This window comes from Neofelis nebulosa, chromosome 6 (assembly GCF_028018385.1).
Source record: "Neofelis nebulosa isolate mNeoNeb1 chromosome 6, mNeoNeb1.pri, whole genome shotgun sequence".
In the NCBI taxonomy this organism is placed as follows: Eukaryota; Metazoa; Chordata; class Mammalia; order Carnivora; family Felidae; genus Neofelis; species Neofelis nebulosa.
Window position 1 is genome coordinate 6,620,039 of NC_080787.1, and position 22,427 is coordinate 6,642,465.

The 22,427-nt window shown below is 45.3% G+C and overlaps 1 protein-coding gene across 6 annotated transcripts; it reads right to left on the bottom strand.

Moving 5' to 3' along the window:
* Nucleotides 1–1,127: 1,127 nt before the first annotated feature.
* Nucleotides 1,128–11,510, bottom strand: ZNF391 (zinc finger protein 391). 6 transcript variants are annotated; one of them, XM_058732767.1, is made up of 5 exons: nucleotides 11,274–11,510; nucleotides 10,837–10,889; nucleotides 5,275–10,640; nucleotides 5,107–5,194; nucleotides 1,128–4,526 (listed from the first exon to the last, which is right to left on the bottom strand). In XM_058732767.1, exon 5 carries the CDS (start codon nucleotides 4,447–4,449, stop codon nucleotides 3,373–3,375), a length of 1,077 nt encoding a protein of 358 aa, XP_058588750.1. In that variant the 5' UTR covers nucleotides 4,450–4,526; nucleotides 5,107–5,194; nucleotides 5,275–10,640; nucleotides 10,837–10,889; nucleotides 11,274–11,510; the 3' UTR covers nucleotides 1,128–3,372. The 6 variants fall into 6 exon arrangements, with proteins under 6 accessions (XP_058588750.1, XP_058588749.1, XP_058588751.1 ...); XM_058732766.1 differs by lacking the exon at nucleotides 5,107–5,194 and having other exon boundaries at nucleotides 5,275–6,770; nucleotides 9,719–10,640; nucleotides 11,274–11,509; XM_058732768.1 differs by lacking the exon at nucleotides 5,107–5,194 and having other exon boundaries at nucleotides 5,275–6,029; nucleotides 6,210–10,640; nucleotides 11,274–11,509.
* Nucleotides 11,511–22,427: the final 10,917 nt, after the last annotated feature.

Consider the following 22,427-nt stretch of genomic DNA (forward strand, 5'->3'; position numbering starts at 1 on the left):
GATCTGGGCACCGTGTCTTCCAACAACCGGCCCTCTCCGAGTCCCGAAACCACTGCCCTTACAGTCCAGCTTCCCACCTCGTTTCTGACTGCTCTCTCTCTCATTTCCAGACCATCCTGTCTCCTCTCCAGAATTAGTCCTTCCCCCTGAAACCACACCCGATTAGCACGATACGATCAGTAACCTCCTGTAGTTCCTTTATTAAACCCAAACACAATCTAGGACCCCAGGGTGCCATCATCGAGGTACCCAGTTCTAAGTCAAGCTTCTCATTTGCACTTCATTGAGCTTCCAGCCACAGTCCAGTTCATCTACTGGGACAAACAGGGCTTTCCCATCTCTATGCCTTTCCTTACGGCTCTTTCTCCAGACCTTGCCAGGGGCCAGCTTAAGGGGCCCAGTCCTGGTCCTTGGTAAGTTATGTAACATCTGTAAACTTCAATTTTTTTCATCCCATTATGTAAGCAATTAAAGGACTCAAATGTGTGAAAAGATCTTTTCTTCTAGCACCCAGTTATTATGTGATTATCCAAGTATTCTGTGCTCTGCTCCTTCTAACCCCACTCCACCCCTAGCCTTCTGAGCCTCCACTATGAACTATTCACTGGAGAACCTACTATATGCTAGGTGCTGCGGAGAATATATTGGTTTTCATTTTTTTGTTATCAAATGTATAATTACATGCAGACCAATGGAGAAATGCATCTTAAATCTATTAGGAAAGGTTTGTTTTCCTTGGAATGGACTTTTTTTTTTCTTTCCAAATACTAAGTAAGCAAATGCTCTACTCACTTTACTCACGTTAGTTGCCAGAATGCTCAGTTTGTATCCCTATCTGGATGACTCAAGCATGTCAAAAGTTGTCCTGATCTTGGTCTTCCAGGCTTTCTCCTTTCCCTAATGCTGATTTGTATGTGTGTTTGTTTTTCTATTTTTATCATATGTTGTAAGCTATCTTGAGTCCTTTTTGATACATAATAGAGTTGTAATATAATAGATGGCTCTTGCCTATTACTGAGGTTAGAAGAAATGTCTCCTAGTCTAATGGATGGTGATCCCAGGCTTCCATTTCTGGTAATGGACTTACAGACCCTGCAGGGGATGAAATGAAAGGCTACAGGCCAATGTGAAGCAGTAGAATGATAACAATTAGCATTTATTGAGCGCTTACTTTGTCAGCCACTGTTTTCATCACTTTACATGAATAAACTCATTTCATTTGTTCCTTACAACAGTCCCATGAGATGGAAAGCCAAGATGCCAGCATCCCAGAGCTCTAAAGGACACTTAGTCCCAAGAGTGAATTTACATAATTCAAAGTAGGACAAAAAAGGACCAAAATATTTGTGAGGTCATCTCATCGGTCAAAAGACTAAAGACACTGCACTATTAAATTAAACCCTCCTGGTTTAGATTAAAACCAGAGTGCAGACCTGCATCGTACCATGTGTTAGATGGGGCTTCTAAGAGATTTAAGACAATTTCTAACTTCAAAAGTTTATGGAAAAAAAGCACCTGAAAGGATCTGAGAACAGAATAAGAAAGTGTGTAATGTAGGAAAATACACGCAAACCATCACTGCAAAGGACTTCTTTTTTAATGTTTATTTTTGAGAGAGAGTGTGAGTGGGGGAGGGGCAGAGAGAGAGAGACACAGAATCTGAAGCAGACTTCAGACTCTGAGCTGTCAGCACAGAGCCGGACGCAGGTCTCAATCTCACGAACCATGATACCGTGACCTGAGCCGAAGTCAGACACTCAACCGACTGAGCCACCCAGGTGTCCCTTCTGCAAAGAACTTCTCAGGTGGGGAACTAGAAGTGTCAGTGGGGGCAGACTTGAGTGTGGATAGGATTTCCGGAGACACAAGGAAGAAAGCAGGAAGTGTAAAAGGGTGCCACAGAATAGTTTGAAAAGAAGCCAAGTGTGAACAGAGGATGTGGTAGAGACAAAGGACAGGTCTGCCCACGGATACCAGGCAGTAATGGAAAATAAGGAAGTGGACCTAACTGTGGAAGGCCTTGAAGTTACAGTTTGACCTTTTTCCCAGGGACAATGAGAACTGAGGACTCTTCAGACAAGGTGATTGTTTAGTCAGGCATCGAGTTGGAGACAGGGAGACAAGGGCAATGGTGTTTACTCTCACAATCTGGGCCCAAACTCCTGGGGCCCCGGCAGCAGCAGTTAAGAACAGAGAGAGAAATCAACTCGTAAGCCATTTCAGATAAAACCTAGCCAACTGATTACCTGGGATAAGGCGGGCAATAATCACAGGGCATTTAGGGACTGCTCAGCACTTTGGATGCTTTAAAGGGATCTAAAGAAAGGTTTGTGTCTTCAAGAAGCTTGCAACCTCATTGAATAACCTCAAGTATTATGGCCCGATAAAATGAGACTATTCTGGTCTAATTCTTGCCCAAAGTTATAGAGCTCATCACTGTTAATCAGAGAATGTTGGGAGGTAGGGAAAGTGTGGATCAGCACACAATCATGGATCCCAGCAGAAGCCCAAATGTTAAGGCCTAAGAGTGGCCAAAAGTGCCAATTCTGCAAATGTCAAGTAGGAAAAAGACTAAGAAATAGGCACTGAATTTGTCCTTGAGAGATCAGCTCTACAGGATCAGTGAGCATTAGGGCCAGAGGGCCAAAGCTTCATGAAGTCTGTAAACAAAAGAAAAATTTAAAAACTAGGGCAGCATTTTTTCTAAATAATGGAAAAATTAAACGTTAAGTGTCAGGACATTCTTGGTAAGGAAGAGATAAAATACTACTAGGATTAATTAAGCACATTACTAGAACCATGGTTTATACTTTGAGGAAAATACGCTACAGCAAAAAAGGTTTAAGAGAAAAATCTGTCCTTATGAGATGAGGGACTGAATTTGCCTCAACACTATTATCACCAAACCGGTGGGAGTGTTTTGTCCTGTTCTGAAGCCAGCTCCTTCTCTTCTGTGACTAGAGCCAGCATCTTTCTCTCTCTCTGTCTCTCTCTCTCTCTCTCACACACACGCACACACACACACAGGATTTCCTCTTAAGTAAAGGGACTGACACGGTCGGGAAACAGAAGGTTCACTGACTGTTCAGGGAGCCAAGCCCTGCGGAACAGATAAAGTGAGCAAATACAAGGTGTCAGGTAGGAGGTCTATACTCTAAGTCTGGAGTCCTCCAGAATAGGGGATGGAACGTGTTGGCTTCTGAAAGTCATCCCCTTGTCTTGATCAGTCCTTTGAGCATCAAGGAAGGAAGGCAGGAAGGCTAACTTGAAATCGGCTTCTGGCCAGCTAGTAGAGGGGGGGACTTCCAAGACGTGTAGCGACAGGAAGTCACGCTGTGTGCTCTTATGCTGCCATCAACGAGACCTCAGGTATTACCCTTTCACGTGAAGCTGCTGATGTCTGATGAGAGTTGAACTCTGACTGAAGGCTTTCCCACAGTCGTTACATTTGTACGGCTTCTCTCTCGTGTGAGTTCTCTGGTGAATGATGAGGGAGGAGCTCCGACCGAAGCCCTTCCCGCACTCTCCACACTCATGGGGCTTTTCTCCGGTGTGGATCCTCTGGTGTTCGCTAAGGGACGAGCTTCTGCTGAACACCTTCCCGCAGCCACTGCACGCGTAGGGGCTGTCCCCGGTGTGCGTCCTCTGGTGCTCAACGAGGGAGGAGATCCAGCTGAAAGCTCTCCCGCATTCGCGACACGCGTACGGGTTCTCGCCGGTGTGTATGCGCTGATGCTGAATTACGGTTGACCGGTCACCGAAGGCTTTCCCGCACTCGTTACATTTGTAAGGTCTTTCTTGGGTGTGAGTTCGCTGATGCTGACTGAGGTTAGTGCTTCGGCTAAAGGCTTTTCCGCATGCACCGCATTCATACGGTTTCTCTCCCGTGTGGATCCTCCGGTGTAGACTAAGGTGAGTACTCCGGCTGAAAGCCTTTCCACACTCACCGCATTCATACGGCTTCTCTCCAGTGTGAGTTCTCTGATGTTCGAGAAGGTGTGTGCTTCGGCTGAAGGTTTTCCCACACTCGTGGCATTCAAAAGGCTTTTCTCCACCATGAGTTCTAATGTGGACCGTAAGGTCTGACTGGTAACTGAAGGCTTTGCCACATTCACTGCATTTACAGGGTTTCTTCTGTGGGAAGAGTTTTTGGTGTTTAATTAAGTCTGAATTGTCTTCGAAGTGTTTCCTAGATATGGGGGATCTAGCTCCCTCTGGAGTTTTCTGCTGGGTATTAACTTCTGAGCTTGGGCTAAATTCACTAGATTCGGGACCTCTCTCCCTCGTGAAAATTTCCTTGAGGGTCACTGACACTTTTCTGATCGCTGTTTTCCCAAAAGAAGATGTCTTCCGTACGGGACATTTTGTCTGCCTTGACAACCGGCCCCCACTTTTACAGGCTTCTTCATTCGTACGACCTTGGGCAGTCTTCCCTCTGAAACCTTCCATTGCTGACCCTGAAAACTCTATTCTTCAGCAATAGCCTGATTGGTGTTGATGCTTTGGCTCAGTTCAAATCTCCTTTTCTGAAAGACATTTAAAGTGCAAACGTCACCTGCCTCACCTGCCTCTAGTGTGGAGACCAAGGGAAAGAAGCCATTAGGAAAAAAAAAAAAAAAGACAGCAAATTTGCAATTCACACCTAGTGTCAGCTTTCAGTGAGGAGAAAATAAAAAGGGACAGTTGAAGGGAAGTGCACAGGGGCAGAAGAGATAGCAGGCCGAGATCCTATAATAGGCATGGTGAGCACAGAGACATCAAGAAACGGGGAGGGAGGTGGGTACTATGCTGAGCCAAAAAAATGGAAATGAGCCGGTAGACCAGCTGATGAGCGGAGAGCAGGGCTTCGAAAGGAAAATGAGCTGTTAGTTACTGTAGCCGACGAGTGGTAGTAAATGGGAAGAAGGGAAGGGGTGAGAACAGACTCAGTGTAGAAGAGACCCCCTCTGAAAAAGCAAAAAGTGCAGGACGACTCTATCAAGCGCGGATGCAATCATTTTCTCGGCCCTGAGAGACAACAGGATTTAAGTAACTACAGCACTGCCACCGCCACGGGTCCCCCAGCCCTCCCTCCAACCGGTTAGGTGTTCTGAGCAAGTCTACTACCCGAGACCATCCGAGTTCATCTCCACAGAGCTCATCTAGGCCAGCTCACATCTGACAAACAGAAAGCAGACTGGGTAGCTTCCGTCACCTGGCGAATTACAAGAGCTTAGACTGGAACTGACGTCTCCCAAGTATCACATTGGCGGTCTTTTCAATGATATCACTCACCTAGACAGGGATTTTCGGTCACTGAAGATCCAGCGTCCACCGCTGTCCTCCCTCCGACCGAATGACCACGTGCAGTTCACATGCTAGGATTCCTGCTGATGGGAAATGATGTAACAGGGCTAGTCAGAGCTCGGTCTTAATGCTTCGATGTACAGAAAAGACACTGCCAACTTTCAGAGGCTGTGGCAGGAGGGGCTGGCGAAAACGGCTGTGTGACAGGAGTAAAACTGGGCTCCAAAAGGTTATACACAGCCGCATCAGAATCCCTTCTAGAGCTTGTTGCTCGAGATATCTTGGCTTTGCCTCAGGCCTAGCAGGTATGATATGGGGCCCAGACATTTGTATTTAGTAAGTTCTTATAACTTAACAAGTAGAACTGTCCCCAAAAAACCTTAGAAACCTACTCTAAGTGGCCTGAGAAATGTGCTGGCTGAAACCAGCCTCCCCCCCACCCGACATTCCTCACGTAGGAGGGTCTAGAACATAAGCTCGGCTTCCCACAGACTTCCTGCTGCCGGCAGGGCCGGCACCTCCCAAGGATCTCAAGGCTCCCAGGTACTAGGCGGCTAGCTTCTCAGACGCACCCTGTTAAACAGCCGGCACCCCACAGACTGCCTGGCACCAAGCGATCTATTTACCCCCCGCCGACAGGGCTGTGCTTACACTGGCTCGTAAGGGAAGAGCGGCAAGGCCCTCTCCCGGGACGCTGACCTGTGCCGAGTGACCGGCGGAGCACCCCGGCTGCCACAGCCTTCCTGCTGGGAAAATGGGAGAATGTGGGAATCTGCGCCTTTTCTTCTCCCCCATCTCTGGACTCCCAAGTTTCCCCACTGAAGCTTTTTCTTTAAGCCATTCTCTCGTGGACTCATCTGGAGCCCCTGTGCTTGACAACAGACTGCAAACTGTGTAACGTTCCCCCTAATGCTTCTGCTCACACATCTGCCGGGTTAGGAGATGATCTGGTTTCACAGGTATTTCCTTTCTCCTAGACCAGGAACCTCCCAGATGTGAAGGTGAATGGAAGACATCCACCGAGAAGTCATGCAGGGTGAGCCTCGAGGGCAGTGTGATGATGCCGTCTGTATCCAAGAGGGCTGCTGTCTGTATCCAGGGTGATGCCGTCTGTATCCAGCTTTGCCAAAAGCCTGCCTTTCAGCTGGAAACGGTACGCGGAAGCCCTACCACCGGGTTGAGTAAGAGGCTAACCTTTTTTGATCCTTGCGGCACAAATCCAGTTGCATACCTGATGCCTCCTCCCTTAACCGGACTTGGCCCCCCTGCTGGCGGGCCGGCTGGCCTGCAGTCTTGCGGCCCAGACCCTTTAGCTACTCTAGCATTTGTTGGTGGTTCACCGCTACTTCTCTCTCTTATTACAGTAATCCTCCTTGGGAAAGTTTGGGGAATCGGTGAGGGTTTTTCATTTTTTTCTTTTTCACTGTCCCGTTGACTGGATAGAGCTATTGGAATTTAGTGCAGGTCAGGGATGATGGGCATTCCTGCAAAACAAAAAATGTTCCTGATCCTGTGAGACTTTCAAACAAGTTGTTAATAGTTACCTAACGCTGCTTTACATGCAGATACAAAATATTTTGCACAGCTTTGATATATATTGGATAATTAAGGAAATACACTTCTTTTTCTTTGGATATTAGGAAGTGTTCGCCATTCCAGGAAACTCAAACCACTCACGGTATTGAATTCACAGAGATGACATTCGTTCACCGGATTGTGTCTGTAGCTGTTGTATTCACAGTGATTCTATAGATGCTGCCATCTATTTCGTCCAGCCTTTAAGTGCTGAGATAGTACTGTTCTAACAAGTTACTTTCCTTTAGGTCATAGGTAACGTGTTGATATTTCGGAAGTTACATCTATAGGTCACCACTATTATTTGTAAGTTTTACTTCAGGATGACGAAGGGGATGGTAGGGCTGAAAGGGGGAGAAATACTTCTCTAGTGAAGTGGAACGCAAATGGTAACAGTTGCACGTGCGTGTCACAGCAGGTGAAGTACAAAGCCTCTAAAGCCACGTCCTTGTCCCCAGCAGAAGCCCTTACACGTATGAGAGCACCGCACGGCCACAAGGTGATGTGGAAATGGGACTTCTGTCCATAGTGGAATGTTACCACGTTATTACATAGTATAGTCCATCGTGGAGAAGAGACACTGTTGAGAAAATGTTTAGGTTTGGGGGGATTTGTTTAAGGTTTTCCCCTCAACCAGGAAGATCTGAAATTTGAAGATCTTTATAAATGTTCTTAGCACCATGCAAACAGGGGCTATCTGAAGTAAACAGAATATCCGGAACAGAGAAAGAACTAGGACAGAATTCAAAGGAGATGGCCAGTTTGAGGTCAAGTGTCTCCCTCACACGCACTAATACCTTGGCGATTGGTAAAAGGAGCCAGTGTTATATCAGGGCATCTATAAATCAATTCATTTATTCTGGTAGTACAAGTGTCGCCAAATGTAGTTGTTTTGGCCTCTCAAATAAGCTCACTACATGTGTAACTGTACCGTGCATTTTATGTTTGTATATGTGGCATGTGTGACCGATACATAGAAACCCCATTGGGGAACGTTTCTACATTAAAAAAAGGAATTTGGAGCGCCTGGGTGGCTCAGTTGGTTAAATGTCTGACTTTGGCTCAGGTCACGATCTCCCGGCTTGTGAGTTCAAGCCCTCGTCGGGCTCTATGCTGACAGCTCAGAGTCTGGAGCCTGCTTTGGATTCTGTGTCTCCTTCTGTCTCTGCACCTCCCCCTACTTGCGTGCATGCTCTCTCTCTCAAAACTAAGGCATTTAAAAAAAAATTTTTTTAAAAAAGGAACTTAACTTGGAAGCTCTTGAGGTCTTTTGTGTCTGCTTATTGTAAGCATTTTTATGAATGTTGACTCATTTATGCCTCCCATCAGTGAGAGGGATACTATGATTATTCCCACAATACAACACAGGAAGAATTTGAGGTACAGAGAGGTTAAGTAATTGGCCCAAGGCCAAGTGATAAATGCTAGACTCAGACTCACTAAAGAGGAATGCCTCGGTTGCACTTTTTACTCCTGTGGCCCCTAAATGGCCAAGAAACTAACCTCCACAGATACCAGGATACCAGCATGACCTTGACCGCAGAGCACCATGGAGGTTTAGAGAGTGCCTGCCTCTAAAAGGTGATCACCCTGAGAGGCTGCAGTAAGTCCCAAGCACGCTCAAGCCCTAACCCTGCAGCCTGAGGATCAAATCCACCGGCCCACAGGGCAGGTGGCATCCTTGGCAGGAATCGGCAAAATACCAGATGGAAGCCCTGTGGGGTAAGCACTCACCAGGTAATCTGGAATTTGGTCATAGCTCTGTTGGTAGCTATATAAAAACCTGGGGAGAACCACCAATCTGGTTTTATGTCTCTCCACATGTCAAATGAAGATGTCAGACTTGATTTTGGTCCAAAGGTCTCGGATTCCTGGAGTTTAATTTTAGGTCCCAAACGCTAAGGGACGCTGTCTGCCGAGACTAAGGGGATGAGACTAGAATGAACCTTGTCTTTTTCAAAGCACCAGAGAAATGTGAGAGCCTAAGGTCCATGAGTCAGATGAAACCATTCAAGAAACAGGCCAAGAGGCTGTGTTCTTCAATCACCTAATGACGAAACAGAGCAAAGGAGTGGAGAGCGAGACATTAAGGGCGGTCGGCAGGCCAACAATGGCGAGTCCCATCCGGGGCAAAATTGGGCAGAGTCACCTGAAGGAAGTTCTTGAAAAGAGAAATAAATGTATCCCCTGCTTGGTGAGATGCCAGACGTTCAGAAAAGAATCCTTCCCTTACATGGGCTATAGCTCTTCTAGTAGGACAGACAGCTGCCTTTCCCTCTTCTACTTCCTCCTGGCTTTCTGTTTGTCTAAAAGCAAAGCTGGCAGAGGTCTTATCCTGGGCAGCCAGAACCACTGGTCTAGCAATGACCGCATCTGGCTAGCTGAACGCAACCTTAAGGGTTACGAGGTAAAACAAATGCCTAAAAGCAATCCTTCCTCCTCCCAGATACAGAAACAGGACAGTAAACACGGATGTCTGACCTTAAGTCCCTAATTCTTTAACGACCAAAGGTAAAGGAGATGGATCTGGGCCAAGCCTAAACTCTTCCTAAACTCTCTAGGTGAATGGAGGCATATAATCCGGCCTCTCTGTCAATTTCCTCACACGAGGGTGTGAGCGACGGCAGTCTCTTACTTCCTCCTGGGGATCAATACAGAAGGCAGCTGCCACCGCTCCACCATCACAGGGCTGTGCATCCCTGGGCGGGTCACTCGCCTTCCTGAAGATCTGGTCCCACACTGTAAAACGGTGTAACCACTACCTGCTTTTCTCACAAAGCTTCCGTTAATGTTACAAGTTAAAAGGTAGCAAAGCATTTATAATAAGGAATATCAGACACAACATAAGGAGACATACCTCAAATGAAGTAATTTTAAAACTGTGCTGGTGCACACTTAAGGGAAGTTGCTCTCAGGGGCACCTGGGTGGCTCAGTCGGTTGAGCATCCAACTTCGGCTCAGGTCATGATCTCGCGGTTCGTGAGTTCAAGCTCCACGTCAGGCTCTGTGCTGACAGCTCAGAGCCTGGAGCGTGCTTCAGATTCTGTGTCCCCCTCTTTCTCCACCCCACCCCTGCTTGTGCTCTGTCCCTCTCTTTCAAAATGAATAAACATTAAAAAATAAATAAAAAAGGGAAGTTGCTCTCAGAGAACTGGTGAGGTCCCCTCCAGCAGCTGCTGCTCTAGAGCCTGGACAGATCCCGGCTTTGGAGGATGCACACCAAGGCATGACTGGGCTGTGTGACCCAAGTCTCAGGGAGGAACCCCCAGATTTCAGAGAGGGCAGGTCATTGGATCTCCCCAAGGTTAGGGCCATGCCCTTACCCAGATTTCCCTCCAAGGGATTTCTCGACCATAGTGTGGGAAGTCGCCTCCCATTTTCTCTTTTTCTCCTTCCTTCCTCATCCTCTCCTTTTCTGGATCACCTCCCTGCTTTATGGATCCTGCATCCCTTCCAAATCCTTTTCTCAAGCAGAGCAGTCACAAGCGCCCCAATCTTCCCAGCGCTGGCCACCTCCTGTTACCCTAACCATCCGAAATTCTTCTGCCCATGCCACTTCTTCTTAGAATCAACTTGGAATCCGGTAAGAAGGCTCGCTTAGCTCTGCTCCCTTCAGTGTTAAAAATTTATGTCATTCGGAAGGAAGCAGGTTCGGAAGGTTCTGGAACAGCTCTTCTCCAGGTGCTCTGTTTTGTAGTATTTCAGCTGGACTGCTTGCTGGAGCCTTTGCCAGCGCGCAAAGGAATCGGCACGAGGGCCTGGGCAGCCTCGGTTCAACCCTAGAACGGGGCGAAGTCCTGAGACCGACTGCAAGATGGTCTTCAGGCAACAGCGTTCGGGGAAATCGGCTCAAAATAATAGCAGATCACACGATTCGATGCACAGAATTTGTCAATACCTCCACCAATTAATAAACTACCATATTCAAGTACGAACCGTCACCATCGGAACCACAAAATGGGGACTTCTACTCACAAGATCTGTAACGTCCTGGAAGGTGCTTCATCTCTGTGCCTCAGTTTCCTCATCTGCAACATGGGGGGAAGAACAGTGCATGTCACGGGGTTAATGCGAGGATAAGAGGAGTCGGTCCAGGTGGAAAAACGCTTGGACCGGTGACCGGCACACGGCAAGCACCGGGGACACCCCGGTCGCCCGGCTGAGCCGAGAGGGGAGCGGAACGCAACTCGGGTCCTGAGCTGGTGGCGGGGGCGCACCCCGAGACCACCACCCCCCCTCCCGCCGGCCGCGCAGCCCCAGGACCAGCCTGCCCCCCACCCCCACCCCGGCCCCCCGCAGCCAGCGTCCCCGCCCCCGCGGCCACACCACCCGTGCTCTCCGCGACACCGCCTCCCGGAGCCTCCAGGCCCAGCCGCCCAGGCCCGGCCCCGGGCCCCGCGCGCGGCACTCACCGGCCGCCTCCGGCCGCGCGCCGGGACACACCCGGGGCCGGGCCCGCGCGGTGACGGAACCGGAGTGCGCGCGGCGCTCGAGGAAGCCGGAAGGGTTAGCGGGGAGCCCCCGCGTCGGCTCCCACGCTTCCCGGTTTGCGGGGTAGCGGCGCCTCGGCGCTCGCGCTCCGGGTGGAGCCCGGCTGCGCGGACGCGGCCTCACCCTGCGCTGACGAGCCGCCGCGGGACGGAGCGGGCGGGGCGCGCGGGCGGCGGGTGCGGCTCTGCGCCTGCGCCCCAGCGCTCGGCCCCTCCCGTCGGGCGCGAGGCTGAGGGAGGCGTCGGGGGCCCTGAGCGTCTCTGTGCCTTCCACACGGCGCAGCGCAGACCAGGGGTGCCCGGTGTTACCCAGCGCACCCGGACCACCGGGCAGGACGCAGATCCCCGGGCTTCGCGCTCCAAGGTGTCCTCCAGGGTCCGAGGAGGGGCGCCGGGACGCGGCATTTCCGGGACGCGCCTCGCTGGTTCTCCCGATGCCGGCGTCCCCGACCCGCCCCGGACAGACCGGCTTCCTCGCCCAGCCTGGACGCCAGACCCCACCGGGAGCCGGGGAGATGGGTGAAATCAGGACCCTACCCTGGTTTTTCTCAGATAAAAACCCAGCTTTTATCAGACACGAAATAATTTTTTAGTCTATGTGTTCATTTTCCCCCTAAATTATTTGTCAGAACCTCAATGTTGGAAGATGCATTCGAATTCATCTAAACCATGAGTACACTACCCAGTCAAGCCCAGTGAATGGGCAGTGAATACCCTTACATGATAAATATTTTATAACATTTTCTTTGTCTTCTTGAAATTTCAAAAAGAAGTAAAACCACATACGCAATTTAACACCACCAATACGATGCTGCAATTATGAGATGAAGAAGAAATAAAAGGAAAGCAATGCATAACAAAGTAATATGTGTTTCGGTTTGTAAATGCTTGGGCATGACTGCATAACGAGGCTGTCAAATGCTTGCACCTAAAAACAATGAACAAATTTGGCTTAGAGAAGGAAGACAATATTGAATTGAATATTGTCTATATTTTTCTTTGCATTTAATATGTTCAAACAAGGGCTAAATGTAGATAAAATCACCATGAATATACAGCTACAATGCAGACCACGGAGAGTGTCTCATCCTCTTGCATTGGCAACCCAAATACCATGAGTAGCATTGTATCAATGAATCACTCATGGTATATATCTGAGCAAAATAAAGTCTTCTTTTATCTTAATACATCTGGCATCTGGCATCTGGCAGTTGCCTCCTTGGAAAATTCAGGCTGTGTTAAAAACATGCAAAAGGTATATAATGTTTATTTTAAAATGGACTTAGGTTTGGGGCGCCTGGGTGGCTCAGTCGGTTGAGCGTCCGACTTCAGCTCAGGTCATGATCTCGCGCTCCGTGAGTTCGAGCCCCGCGTCGGGCTCTGGGCTGATGGCTCGGAGCCTGGAGCCTGCTTCCGATTCTGTGTCTCCCTCTCTCTCTGCCCCTCCCCCGTTCATGCTCTGTCTCTCTCTGTCTCAAAAATAAATAAACGTTAAAAAAAATTTTTTTAAATGGACTTAGGTTTATGTTCACGTACAGGAATGTACAATTTTTTGTCGTGTGGGACTGCTTTTGGTATAGTGCATAATATCTGGTATATCTGGGCCCTGTCCACACAATGTCATTGTACCCTTTAATCATAGAGACAACTAGAAACTCCCAGCCCATTTCCAAAATGACTTCCGGGAGATTGTACTGCCCCTGGTGAGAACTATAGATTTAGCCCCTACCACTTTTTCAATGACTGAATCTTTTCTCTAACACCCCACCGGAAAACTATCCAGGCTGTGCTTGAACACATCAAACGAGGCATGACATGCCGCTTGTCAAGGGAGCGTAACTCTGTGTACAGTTGGTAGAGTTGGATATGGGCAGCATGTTCGCCCTGTCCCCCAAGGAGTCTCCCCAAGGAGCCGGGGTTGGTGAGATGAAAGAGTCCTTTCTCAGTAGTGGAACAAATAATAATAAATCTTCCTGGTTATGACTGTGCAAAAGAATGAAACTGGACCACTCTCTTACACCATGCATAAAATTTAACTCAAACGGAGTAAAGACCTGACTGCAGGACCTGAAGTCATACAACTCCTAGAAGAAGGCATAGGCAGTAAGCTAGTTGACACAGGTCTTAGCAATGATTTTTTGGATCTGACACCAAAAGCAAAAGCAACAAAAGCAAGAATAAACAAGTGGCTCTTCATCAAACTAACACGCTTCTACACAGCAAAGGAAACCACCAACAAAATGAGAAGACAACCTACTAAATGGGAGGAAAAAATTGCGAATCATTTAAGTAGTAAGAGGCTATTACCCAAAGTATATGACGGATTCGTGCAACTCAAGAGGAAAAAAAGAGCAAAAACCACATGCAAATAAGCAACAACAACAACAAACAAGCCAAACACCCCAACTAAAACATGGGCAGAAGATCTGAATAGGCATTTTTCCAAAGGCATTTTCCTGTTTCCAAAGAAACAGGTACATGAAAAGATGCTCAACATCACTCATCATCAGGGAAATGCAAATCTAAACCACAATGAGATTATCACCTTACATCCGTTAGAATGGCTATTACCAAAAAATGAAAAGAAATAACAAATGTTAGTAAGGATGTGAAGGAAAGCAAACCCTCACGTACTGTTGATGGGAATGTAAATTGGTGTATCCACTGTGGAAAACAGTATGGAGGCTCCTCAAAAAGTTAAAAATAGAACTACTTTATGGTCCAGCAGTTCCCCTGCTGAATATTGATCTGAAGAAGAGGAAAACACTAACTTGAAATGTGTGTGTGTGTGTGTGTGTGTGTGTGTGTCTTATATGTCACTAATTTCTGATGATGCTTCCCACCAGATCACTTTCCTTCTCTCACATTTTGAATTCTGTATATAGATTGATGTGCTCCCCTTTCCTGCCATTCTTGTCCCAATGTACCTTTTCTCCTTTCCCATCCCTGAGTTCTATTAAATGCAAAGACATGTTTCAGAGTGTAAGAGCCATATATATCTGTGAACATATTTAATTTCACGACATCCCTTCATCTTTACCAGTTTCTTTTCACTCAGCACAAAAGGCATGAATCGGTTGAGAAAATAGTCTAGAGACCAAGGAGTCTATTGAAAACCAAGATGTTTTTGAAGAAGATTTAGCCTTGGGGACAATAATGGAAAGACCCACAAAAGATGGTCCTTAAGACTAAACTTGGGAGAAGATTTGGAATGTAAGAATAGGTTGCAGAGGGGCGCCTGGGTGGCTCAGTCAGTTAAGCGTCTGCCTTCAGCTCAGGTCATGGTCTTGCGGTCTGTGGGTTCGAGCCCCGCATCGGGCTCTGGGCTGACAGCTCAGAGCCTGGAGCCTGTTTCAGATTCTGTGTCTCCCTCTCTCTCTGACCCTCCCCTGTTCATGCTCTGTCTCTCTCTGTCTCAAAAATAAATAAACGTTAAAAAAAAAAAAAGATTTTAAAAGAATAGGTTGCAGAGCCAGCAGGGAGAGCAGCAAAGAGTATCGGATCAAATGTCGTTTGCTAGCAAGAAAATACTCATCTAAGAGAGGGCCAGGCAAATACAAAGTTTGCAAAACCATTTCTTACTACACAACAAAAAATTCCTATAGGAGGGAGAGACCATATAAATGTGACAAGACTGAAGATATACTCAAACAGAAAGCAAGACCTCATCAAATATACAGCATTGAGAAGCCATGCAAATCTAAGGAATGTGGGAAATTGTTCAGTTATGATCATTTTAATAGTCATCTAAAGACTCATCATTCATCATCTCATTTTAGAGAGAAATCTTCTGAATGTAATAGTCAGAAAGTCTTCAGTGACAATCTAACCTTTACTCAGCATCAGAAAATCCACAGTGGAGAGAAATCCTTTAAATGCAATGATTGTGTAAAAACTTCCAGCTAGAATTCTTCTCTTATTAAACATCAGAGAACTCATACTGGTGAGAAATCATATGAATATGAAAAGTCCTTCAGCCCTGGCTCATTAAACACTTATTAAACAGAAGAATACACACTGAAGAGAAACCCTGTGAGTGTAATAAATCTGAGAAAGCCTTTTAAAACCAGTCAGTTCTGATTCAGCATTGGCAAATACACACTGGAGAAAAACCCTACGGGTGTAATGAATGTGAGAGAGCCAAGCGCCAGAGTTCACACCTTGCCTTACATCAAGTAATCCACACTGGAAAGAAGTTTATGAACATAATGGGGGAAGGCTTTTAGCCAGAGCTCAAATCTTGCCAAACATCAGAAAAAAAACACTGGAGAGAGACCCTATGAATGTAGCCAGTGTGGGAAAGCCATTGGCCAGAGTTCAAATCTTACCACACATCAGACAACTCATCCTGGAAAGAAACCTTACGAATGTGGTGAATGTAGCAAAATCTTTACTCAGAGCACAAGTCTCATCAAACATCAAAAGACCACCCACTCCAGAAAAGACCCTATGGACATAGTCAGTCTGAGAAAGCCTTCAGCCAGAGTAAAATTCCTTTAAGCATCCGATAACTCACACTACCTAGAAATTCTGTGAATGTGATGAATATATTAATGACTTCACGTAAATGTCAGCCATCCACAGAGATCAAAGATTTCACTGGTAAAACAAGGAAAGTTTAAGTAAGACTTGATATTTCATGAAAGGTGATCAAGTTAGCGTTGTGAGCAAGATACTACCAAATAAATTTTGTAAGATACTTGAGGAACGGGTACTGTGTAGTTCTGATATTTCAGCTTTCTATCAGTGTTTTATAGAGAGACTCCATTTAAATACTTACATCATTCATTAATACATTTTTGGCCAGATTTTTTATGCTCTCATCTTCGGAAGCTTTCTGAAATTAAAAAAAAGAAAAAGAAATTCCCTTATAGAACAAATATGTCACAGGGATGAAAAGTACAGCATAGGGAGTATAGTAGAAAAATCTTGTAATAACGTTGTATGGTGACAGCTGGTAACTATTCTTATCATGGTGAGCACTGTGCAGTGTATAGAATTATTGAATTACTATGTTGTGTCCCTGAAACTAATAGAACATTAGTTTGAACATTAGAATAGAACATTACTTGAATAAAAAATTTAAAAAAAAAAGAGTGCCCCAAATGGAAACAGAAGCACCCAAATAAAAATTAAGAAACTTTTTTTATTGAGAAGATCACCCCAAATTCTATTTCCACAAGTTCTATTCAGAGAAGCCGGGAATCCAAGTATCTATCACATAAGTCTTCCCACCCGTGACAGAGACAATTCCAGAGGACCTGAAGAAGCAAGGGGACATCTTTTAAATGGCTGAACCCCTAAACAGAGCCATTCATTCCACTATGCTTCACTTCCTCATCCCCAACACAGAGCCATCCATTCATCACTATGCTTCTCTTCACTTCCTCATCTCCAACACCACAGGATCTTATCTAAGACGGAAAGACAACATGGGAAGAGAGTGATTTTCAAGGTGTGTTTTATAAGAATAAATTCTTCAGGATCTAGGCATGTGCTTTTTGAAGACTATCTTCTCTCCTTTGAGCATACTAGTAAAGAAGTAGAAGATTAGGAAAGACACACAGTTAGTTATCTCTGAGCCTATTTCTTATTACTTGGCACTTGGTTTAAAAAGTACCACGTCATCATGCTTCATGAATGAATCCTAATTATCCATATTTCAGTAAGGTCACATCATTTTAAGAGATTGGGCCTCAGGTCAGAAGGTAAGATGATCGTAAATCTGAGTTCCCTTGAGATCCCCTCAGCATCTGAGAAAGAAACCAGAAAGGACCTAAACATGATGAATTGTGAAACTTGATTCCCTCATCTCTCCCCAGACTTACTTCTATTTGGTTTCAGTTGGCTGTTATTAAACAGTGTGAATTCAAACACAATTTAAAATATACCCTAAATTTGGGGCGCCTGGGTGGCGCAGTCGGTTAAGCGTCCGACTTCAGCCAGGTCACGATCTCGCGGTCCGTGAGTTCGAGCCCCGCGTCAGGCTCTGGGCTGATGGCTCGGAGCCTGGAGCCTGTTTCCGATTCTGTGTCTCCCTCTCTCTCTGCCCTTCCCCTGTTCATGCTCTGTCTCTCTCTGTCCCAAAAATAAATAAAAAACTTGAAAAAAAATTTAAAAAAAAAAAAAAAAAAAAAAAATATACCCTAAATTATATGGCAACAGTTATAATACAGCCATACATTGACAACAGAAACAATGGCAACGTATACAAGTTATTTGTCTAATCTTTAGGCTAGTGTTCAATAACATTAAATGGAAAATACAAGTTAAACTTCCATTAACTTCAATTTTTTTAAGTAGGTGCCCAGCGTGGAGCCCAGCGCAGTGCTTGAATTCACAGCCCTGCGATCAAGACCTGAGCTGAGATCAAGAGTCAGGCTTTTCACTGACTGAGCCACCCAGGTGCTCCCATTCCAGCCATTTTTGGGGAGTGTGTGACATTTTTTCCGTATACAAGATCATATCATCAACAAACAGACAATTTTCCTTCTTCCTTTCTGATTTGGATGCCTTTTGTTTCATTTTCTTGCCTAACTGGATAGAACTTCCAGTACTATGTTGAAAAGAATGGTGAGAGGGGACACTCTCGCCTGTTCCTGATGTCAGAGGGAAAGCTTTCAACCTTCCACCATCAAGTACGATGTTGGCTGCATGTTTCTCATATATGGCCTCTATTATGTTGAGGTGTGTTCATCTTATACCCGATGTGAGTGTTTTCTATCATGAAAACATGTTGAGTTTTGTCTGATGCTTTTTCTGCATCTGTTGAGATCATAACACGATTTTTGTCTTTCATCCTATTAACGTGGTTTATTGATTTGTGTGTGTTAAACCATCCTTGCATCCCAGGGAAAAGTCCCATTTGATCATGGTGTATGATCCTTTTAATGTAGTGTTGAATTTGGTTTGTTACTATTTCGTTGACAATTTTTGCATCTATATTCATCAGGGACATTGGCCTGTGTGTGTATATATACATATGGTGGGTGGCGAAACAATGCTCCAGGCATTTCTTAGGTTGCGCTTTTATTTTTTAAATTAATACACAGACCATGTCATATTTGATAGAGTCCACGCTTCTGTGTTCTGGTACTTAGCACAGTGCCTGGCCCATTGAGAGGATCAGTTAATATTTATGGGGGGAAAAACGTATAAAGTTAACAATATCTATTGATTCCACCTAACTGAAGTTCCCGGGGCCATATATTTGATTTTATTTTATTTTTTAAAGTTTATTAATTTTCAGAGAGACGGAAACAGTGTGAGTGGGGGAGGGGCAGAGAGAGAGGGAGAAAGAGACAGAATCCCAAGCAGGCTCCACGTTGCCAGCACAGAGCCCGACGTGGGCCTTGAACTTGAACCATGAGATCATGAGCTGAAATCAAAAGTTGGATGCTTAACTGACTGAGCCACCCAGGCACCCCTGGGCCATACACTTTTAAATAAATAGATAAAAGTTTTAAATGAACATATTAAATTAACATCCTGTTCATTTCAATATTTTCAATAATTCCTCTGCCCGCTCATTTTTAAAATGTTCTATTTTTTTAAGTAATCTCTATACCCGGGGGCCCGGGTGGCTCAGTTGGTTGAGTGACCGACTTGGGCTCGGGTCATGATCTCATAGTTTGTGAGTTCGGGCCCTGCATCAGGCTCTGTGCTGACAGCTGGGAGCCTGGAGCCTGCTTCGGATTCTATGTCTCCCTCTCTCTCTGCCCCTTCCCCACTCATGCTCTGTCTCTGTCTGTCTCAGAAATAAATAAACATTAAAAAAAATAAAAAAATAAGTAATCTCTATGCCCAATGTGGGGCTTGAACCTACAGCTCTGAGATCAAGAGTTGCACGCTCCACCGACTGAGCCACCCAGGCACCCCCCATTAACTTCAATTTAATCCATTCATTGATGAGGTAATGAGATGATGGTTATTTTGGTACAACTCTAGCAGCTGGCATTTGGGGTAGTTGGATTACGTAAGAGTCAATAATGTTATTTTTCATTGGCAAAATCAGTTAAAGTTGGTTAACAAATGCCAAGAGACATAGCTTCTAACAAAATAGCATATAAATTTTTATTATAGAATCAATGATCTAAATATGTTAATAAAAATTTTCTGGTTTCGGGGCGCCTGGGTGGCTCAGTCGGTTAAGCGTCCGACTTCGGCTCAGGTCATGATCTCGCGGTCCATGAGTTCGAGCCCCGCGTCGGGCTCTGTGCTGACAGCTCAGAGCCTGGACCCTGTTTCGGATTCTGTCTCTCTCTCTCTCTCTCTCTGACCCTCCCCCGTTCATGCTCTGTCTCTCTCTGTCTCAAAAATAAATAAACGTTAAAAAAATTTTTTCTGGTTTCATATATTCAATGGGAAATCATTAAAATGTTCTATAGAGGGATCCTGCCTGCAAGGGAACACAGGGAACCTTCTGGAGACAAAGAAGTGTTCTGGATCATGATGGGGGGTGGTGCTTACTCAAGTGTATACATTTGTCACATCGTTCACCTGTATACTTAAAAATACTCTCAACAAATATTTGAAAAAAATGTTATGTGAACAGCCCATTGATTTCTATTATTTCTCTTTCAGATCATGTGATTTTTTTTCTTTAAAACATGCACACGTTCTTGAGAAGTTTGTAAAATGAGCTCTTTATTTAGATTTGCAAGATGGTAGGATCCAGAGTCAAGCTCAGCCCCATCAATTTCCCTCCACACACACAATACACACTTGTATGTACATACATTGCCATGTTCTGCGGCCTTATTGAAGGTCATGAGCCTTCATCTTTCCCAGTTTATGCGGACAATGCTTTTGTAGTTTTTAATTTTTCCAGATAGAATTGCTTTTGTTTTTCCAATTTTGCTTTATTTGAATCTTCATGGCAATTTTTCATTTGGGAGCAATGACGTTCTAGATAATTCTGAGCTGTGTTTGACTCTCTTAACTGTCCCTGATTTCTTTCAGATGTTCCTTTTGTCATCTGCCGAGAGAGAGTGCCTCACACTGAGGGGTCTCAAAATCCCGCCCATTCTCGGAGGCTTGATTAGATGTAAGGATATGAGACTCAAGAAATGTAGAGAGACGATCAGACGAATCCATTGATGGTTGTCTTTCCAGGTTCATCCACTGAAGGAGGAACAAGACGTTTTTGGAGATGACACTTGTTCAGCACCAGGAGGTGTTCTTCTCTGCTCATTACTGACTTCTTACAGCCACCAAGGTGCTTCTCAGTGCTGGGCCCTTTCACTCATCTCCTTCACTGTTAGAATGAACAAGAAACATCAAGGTTATACCTTACCAAGGGATGGAATCTGAGACTTTCCATCTTAAATATGACAGTGTTTGGATCTTGGAGATATTGTTATTGGTAAAAATATCGGTGTCTATCCAAGGTCAGGCAGATGAGCTAGAGTATACATCTCTCTCTCTCTCTCTCTCTCTCTCTCTCTCTCACACACACACACACACACACACCCCACAGTAGATAGAGTAGGAGAATAATTGGACTGGGATTAGACATGGACTCTAATCCTAGTTTGGCCATTTGCTAGTTGTGAAATTTTAAGCACCACCTATCTTGGGTGAGCATTAGGGCACACAGCACAACAATTAAGAATGTGAACTCCTGTAAAAAAAAAAAAAAGTGAGCTCCTGTCGCCAAATCATGGGTGACCTTGGGCAAGGTATTTAACCTCTCTGAGACCGTTTTCTCATCTGTAAAATGAGGTTAATAATAATGACATCAATCACTTATTCAAAAATTATTTGATTATCTACAATGTGCCAGTATCTGTTGGAGCTTATGTTTTGAGGTGAAATGTGCTAAAACACATCTGATAAGGACTACCAGGAATAAATGTATAGTCCAACAAAATTCGGTTTATTCATTCACTGAACAAGGTAGACCTTTACCAGTAGAAACATGGAACATCTCACAAAGAATGAAGCAGGGTTATTGTAGGATTTCGAGGAAGAGTAAATTTTAGGTAAAATTAAGTAAAGCAGCATTTTTTTTTTTTTGAGGGCTCAATGCAAGGTCAGTCTGGATTAAAAAATAGACGCAGGCCTGTTGCTTTAGAAATCTCTAAGTTAACATAAACGTGACATGTTGTGTGTGAAAATGCTGTATCTGAAGCTCTGCACCCGGTTTGGAAATAGAGATTGTTTCTGTTGAAAATGGCTCGAATTCCCCAGGCAAGAGTGGGATGTTGATTTATCCTGAGAATGATGTCAAATAGTTTCTGACGGTCTCTGATTTTAGCAAAGAAGATTTCTCACTAGTTTTTTCTTAAAAAAAAAAAAAAAAGTGGGAGTAGCAAGGCAAAGGTGGGCATACCATTAGTAAGAACGTAGGAAATCTTTAAAGAGGATCATTGTGTGCCTGGGTGGCTCAGTCGGTTAAGCCTCCAACTTCACCTTGGGTCCTGATCTCACAGTTCAAGCCCCACGTCAGGCTCTGTGTTGACAGCTCCGATTCTGTATCTCCCTCTCTCTCTGCTCCTCCCTGCTCACACGCTGTCTCTCTCTCAAAAATAAAGATTAAAAAATAAAAAAAAAAACTGTGAAATTTCACAACTGCAATATGTATGACCAATTGGGGAGAAATATTTGCTGTTAACTTTGCAGCAGGCTCTATCCCGTGTCATCTGAGTCTGGTTAATGGCAGAGCTGACTTCGCTTTCTCAAACGAGATAATACATACAAAGCGCGGAGAAGAGTGCCTGGCACACAGTATGCGTTTAATAATCATTGCCTGTTGCTATGGAATCTGATTTTCCTGTGGCTCTGGGATTTTAGTGGTTCAATGTATGTCGAGAGACGATAGCAGGAGGCTTCCTTTCTCCTTCGCTTACGAGAGCAGAGTCAGTGCTGTAAAACCGAGGAACTACATTGCACGCGAGTTACTCAGGAAAACCCCACTCCCCTAGGCTGTGCCGCACCGACCAGACCAGGACAGTATACCGAACGTTCTCCCAGACAAGTCCGGCTCCCCAGCGGCCACGCCCAGACCCCGCCCAGTTAGGGTCACGTGGACGTCTGCAGACCCTCCCCCCCCCCCCCCCCCCGCTCCCGCCGAGT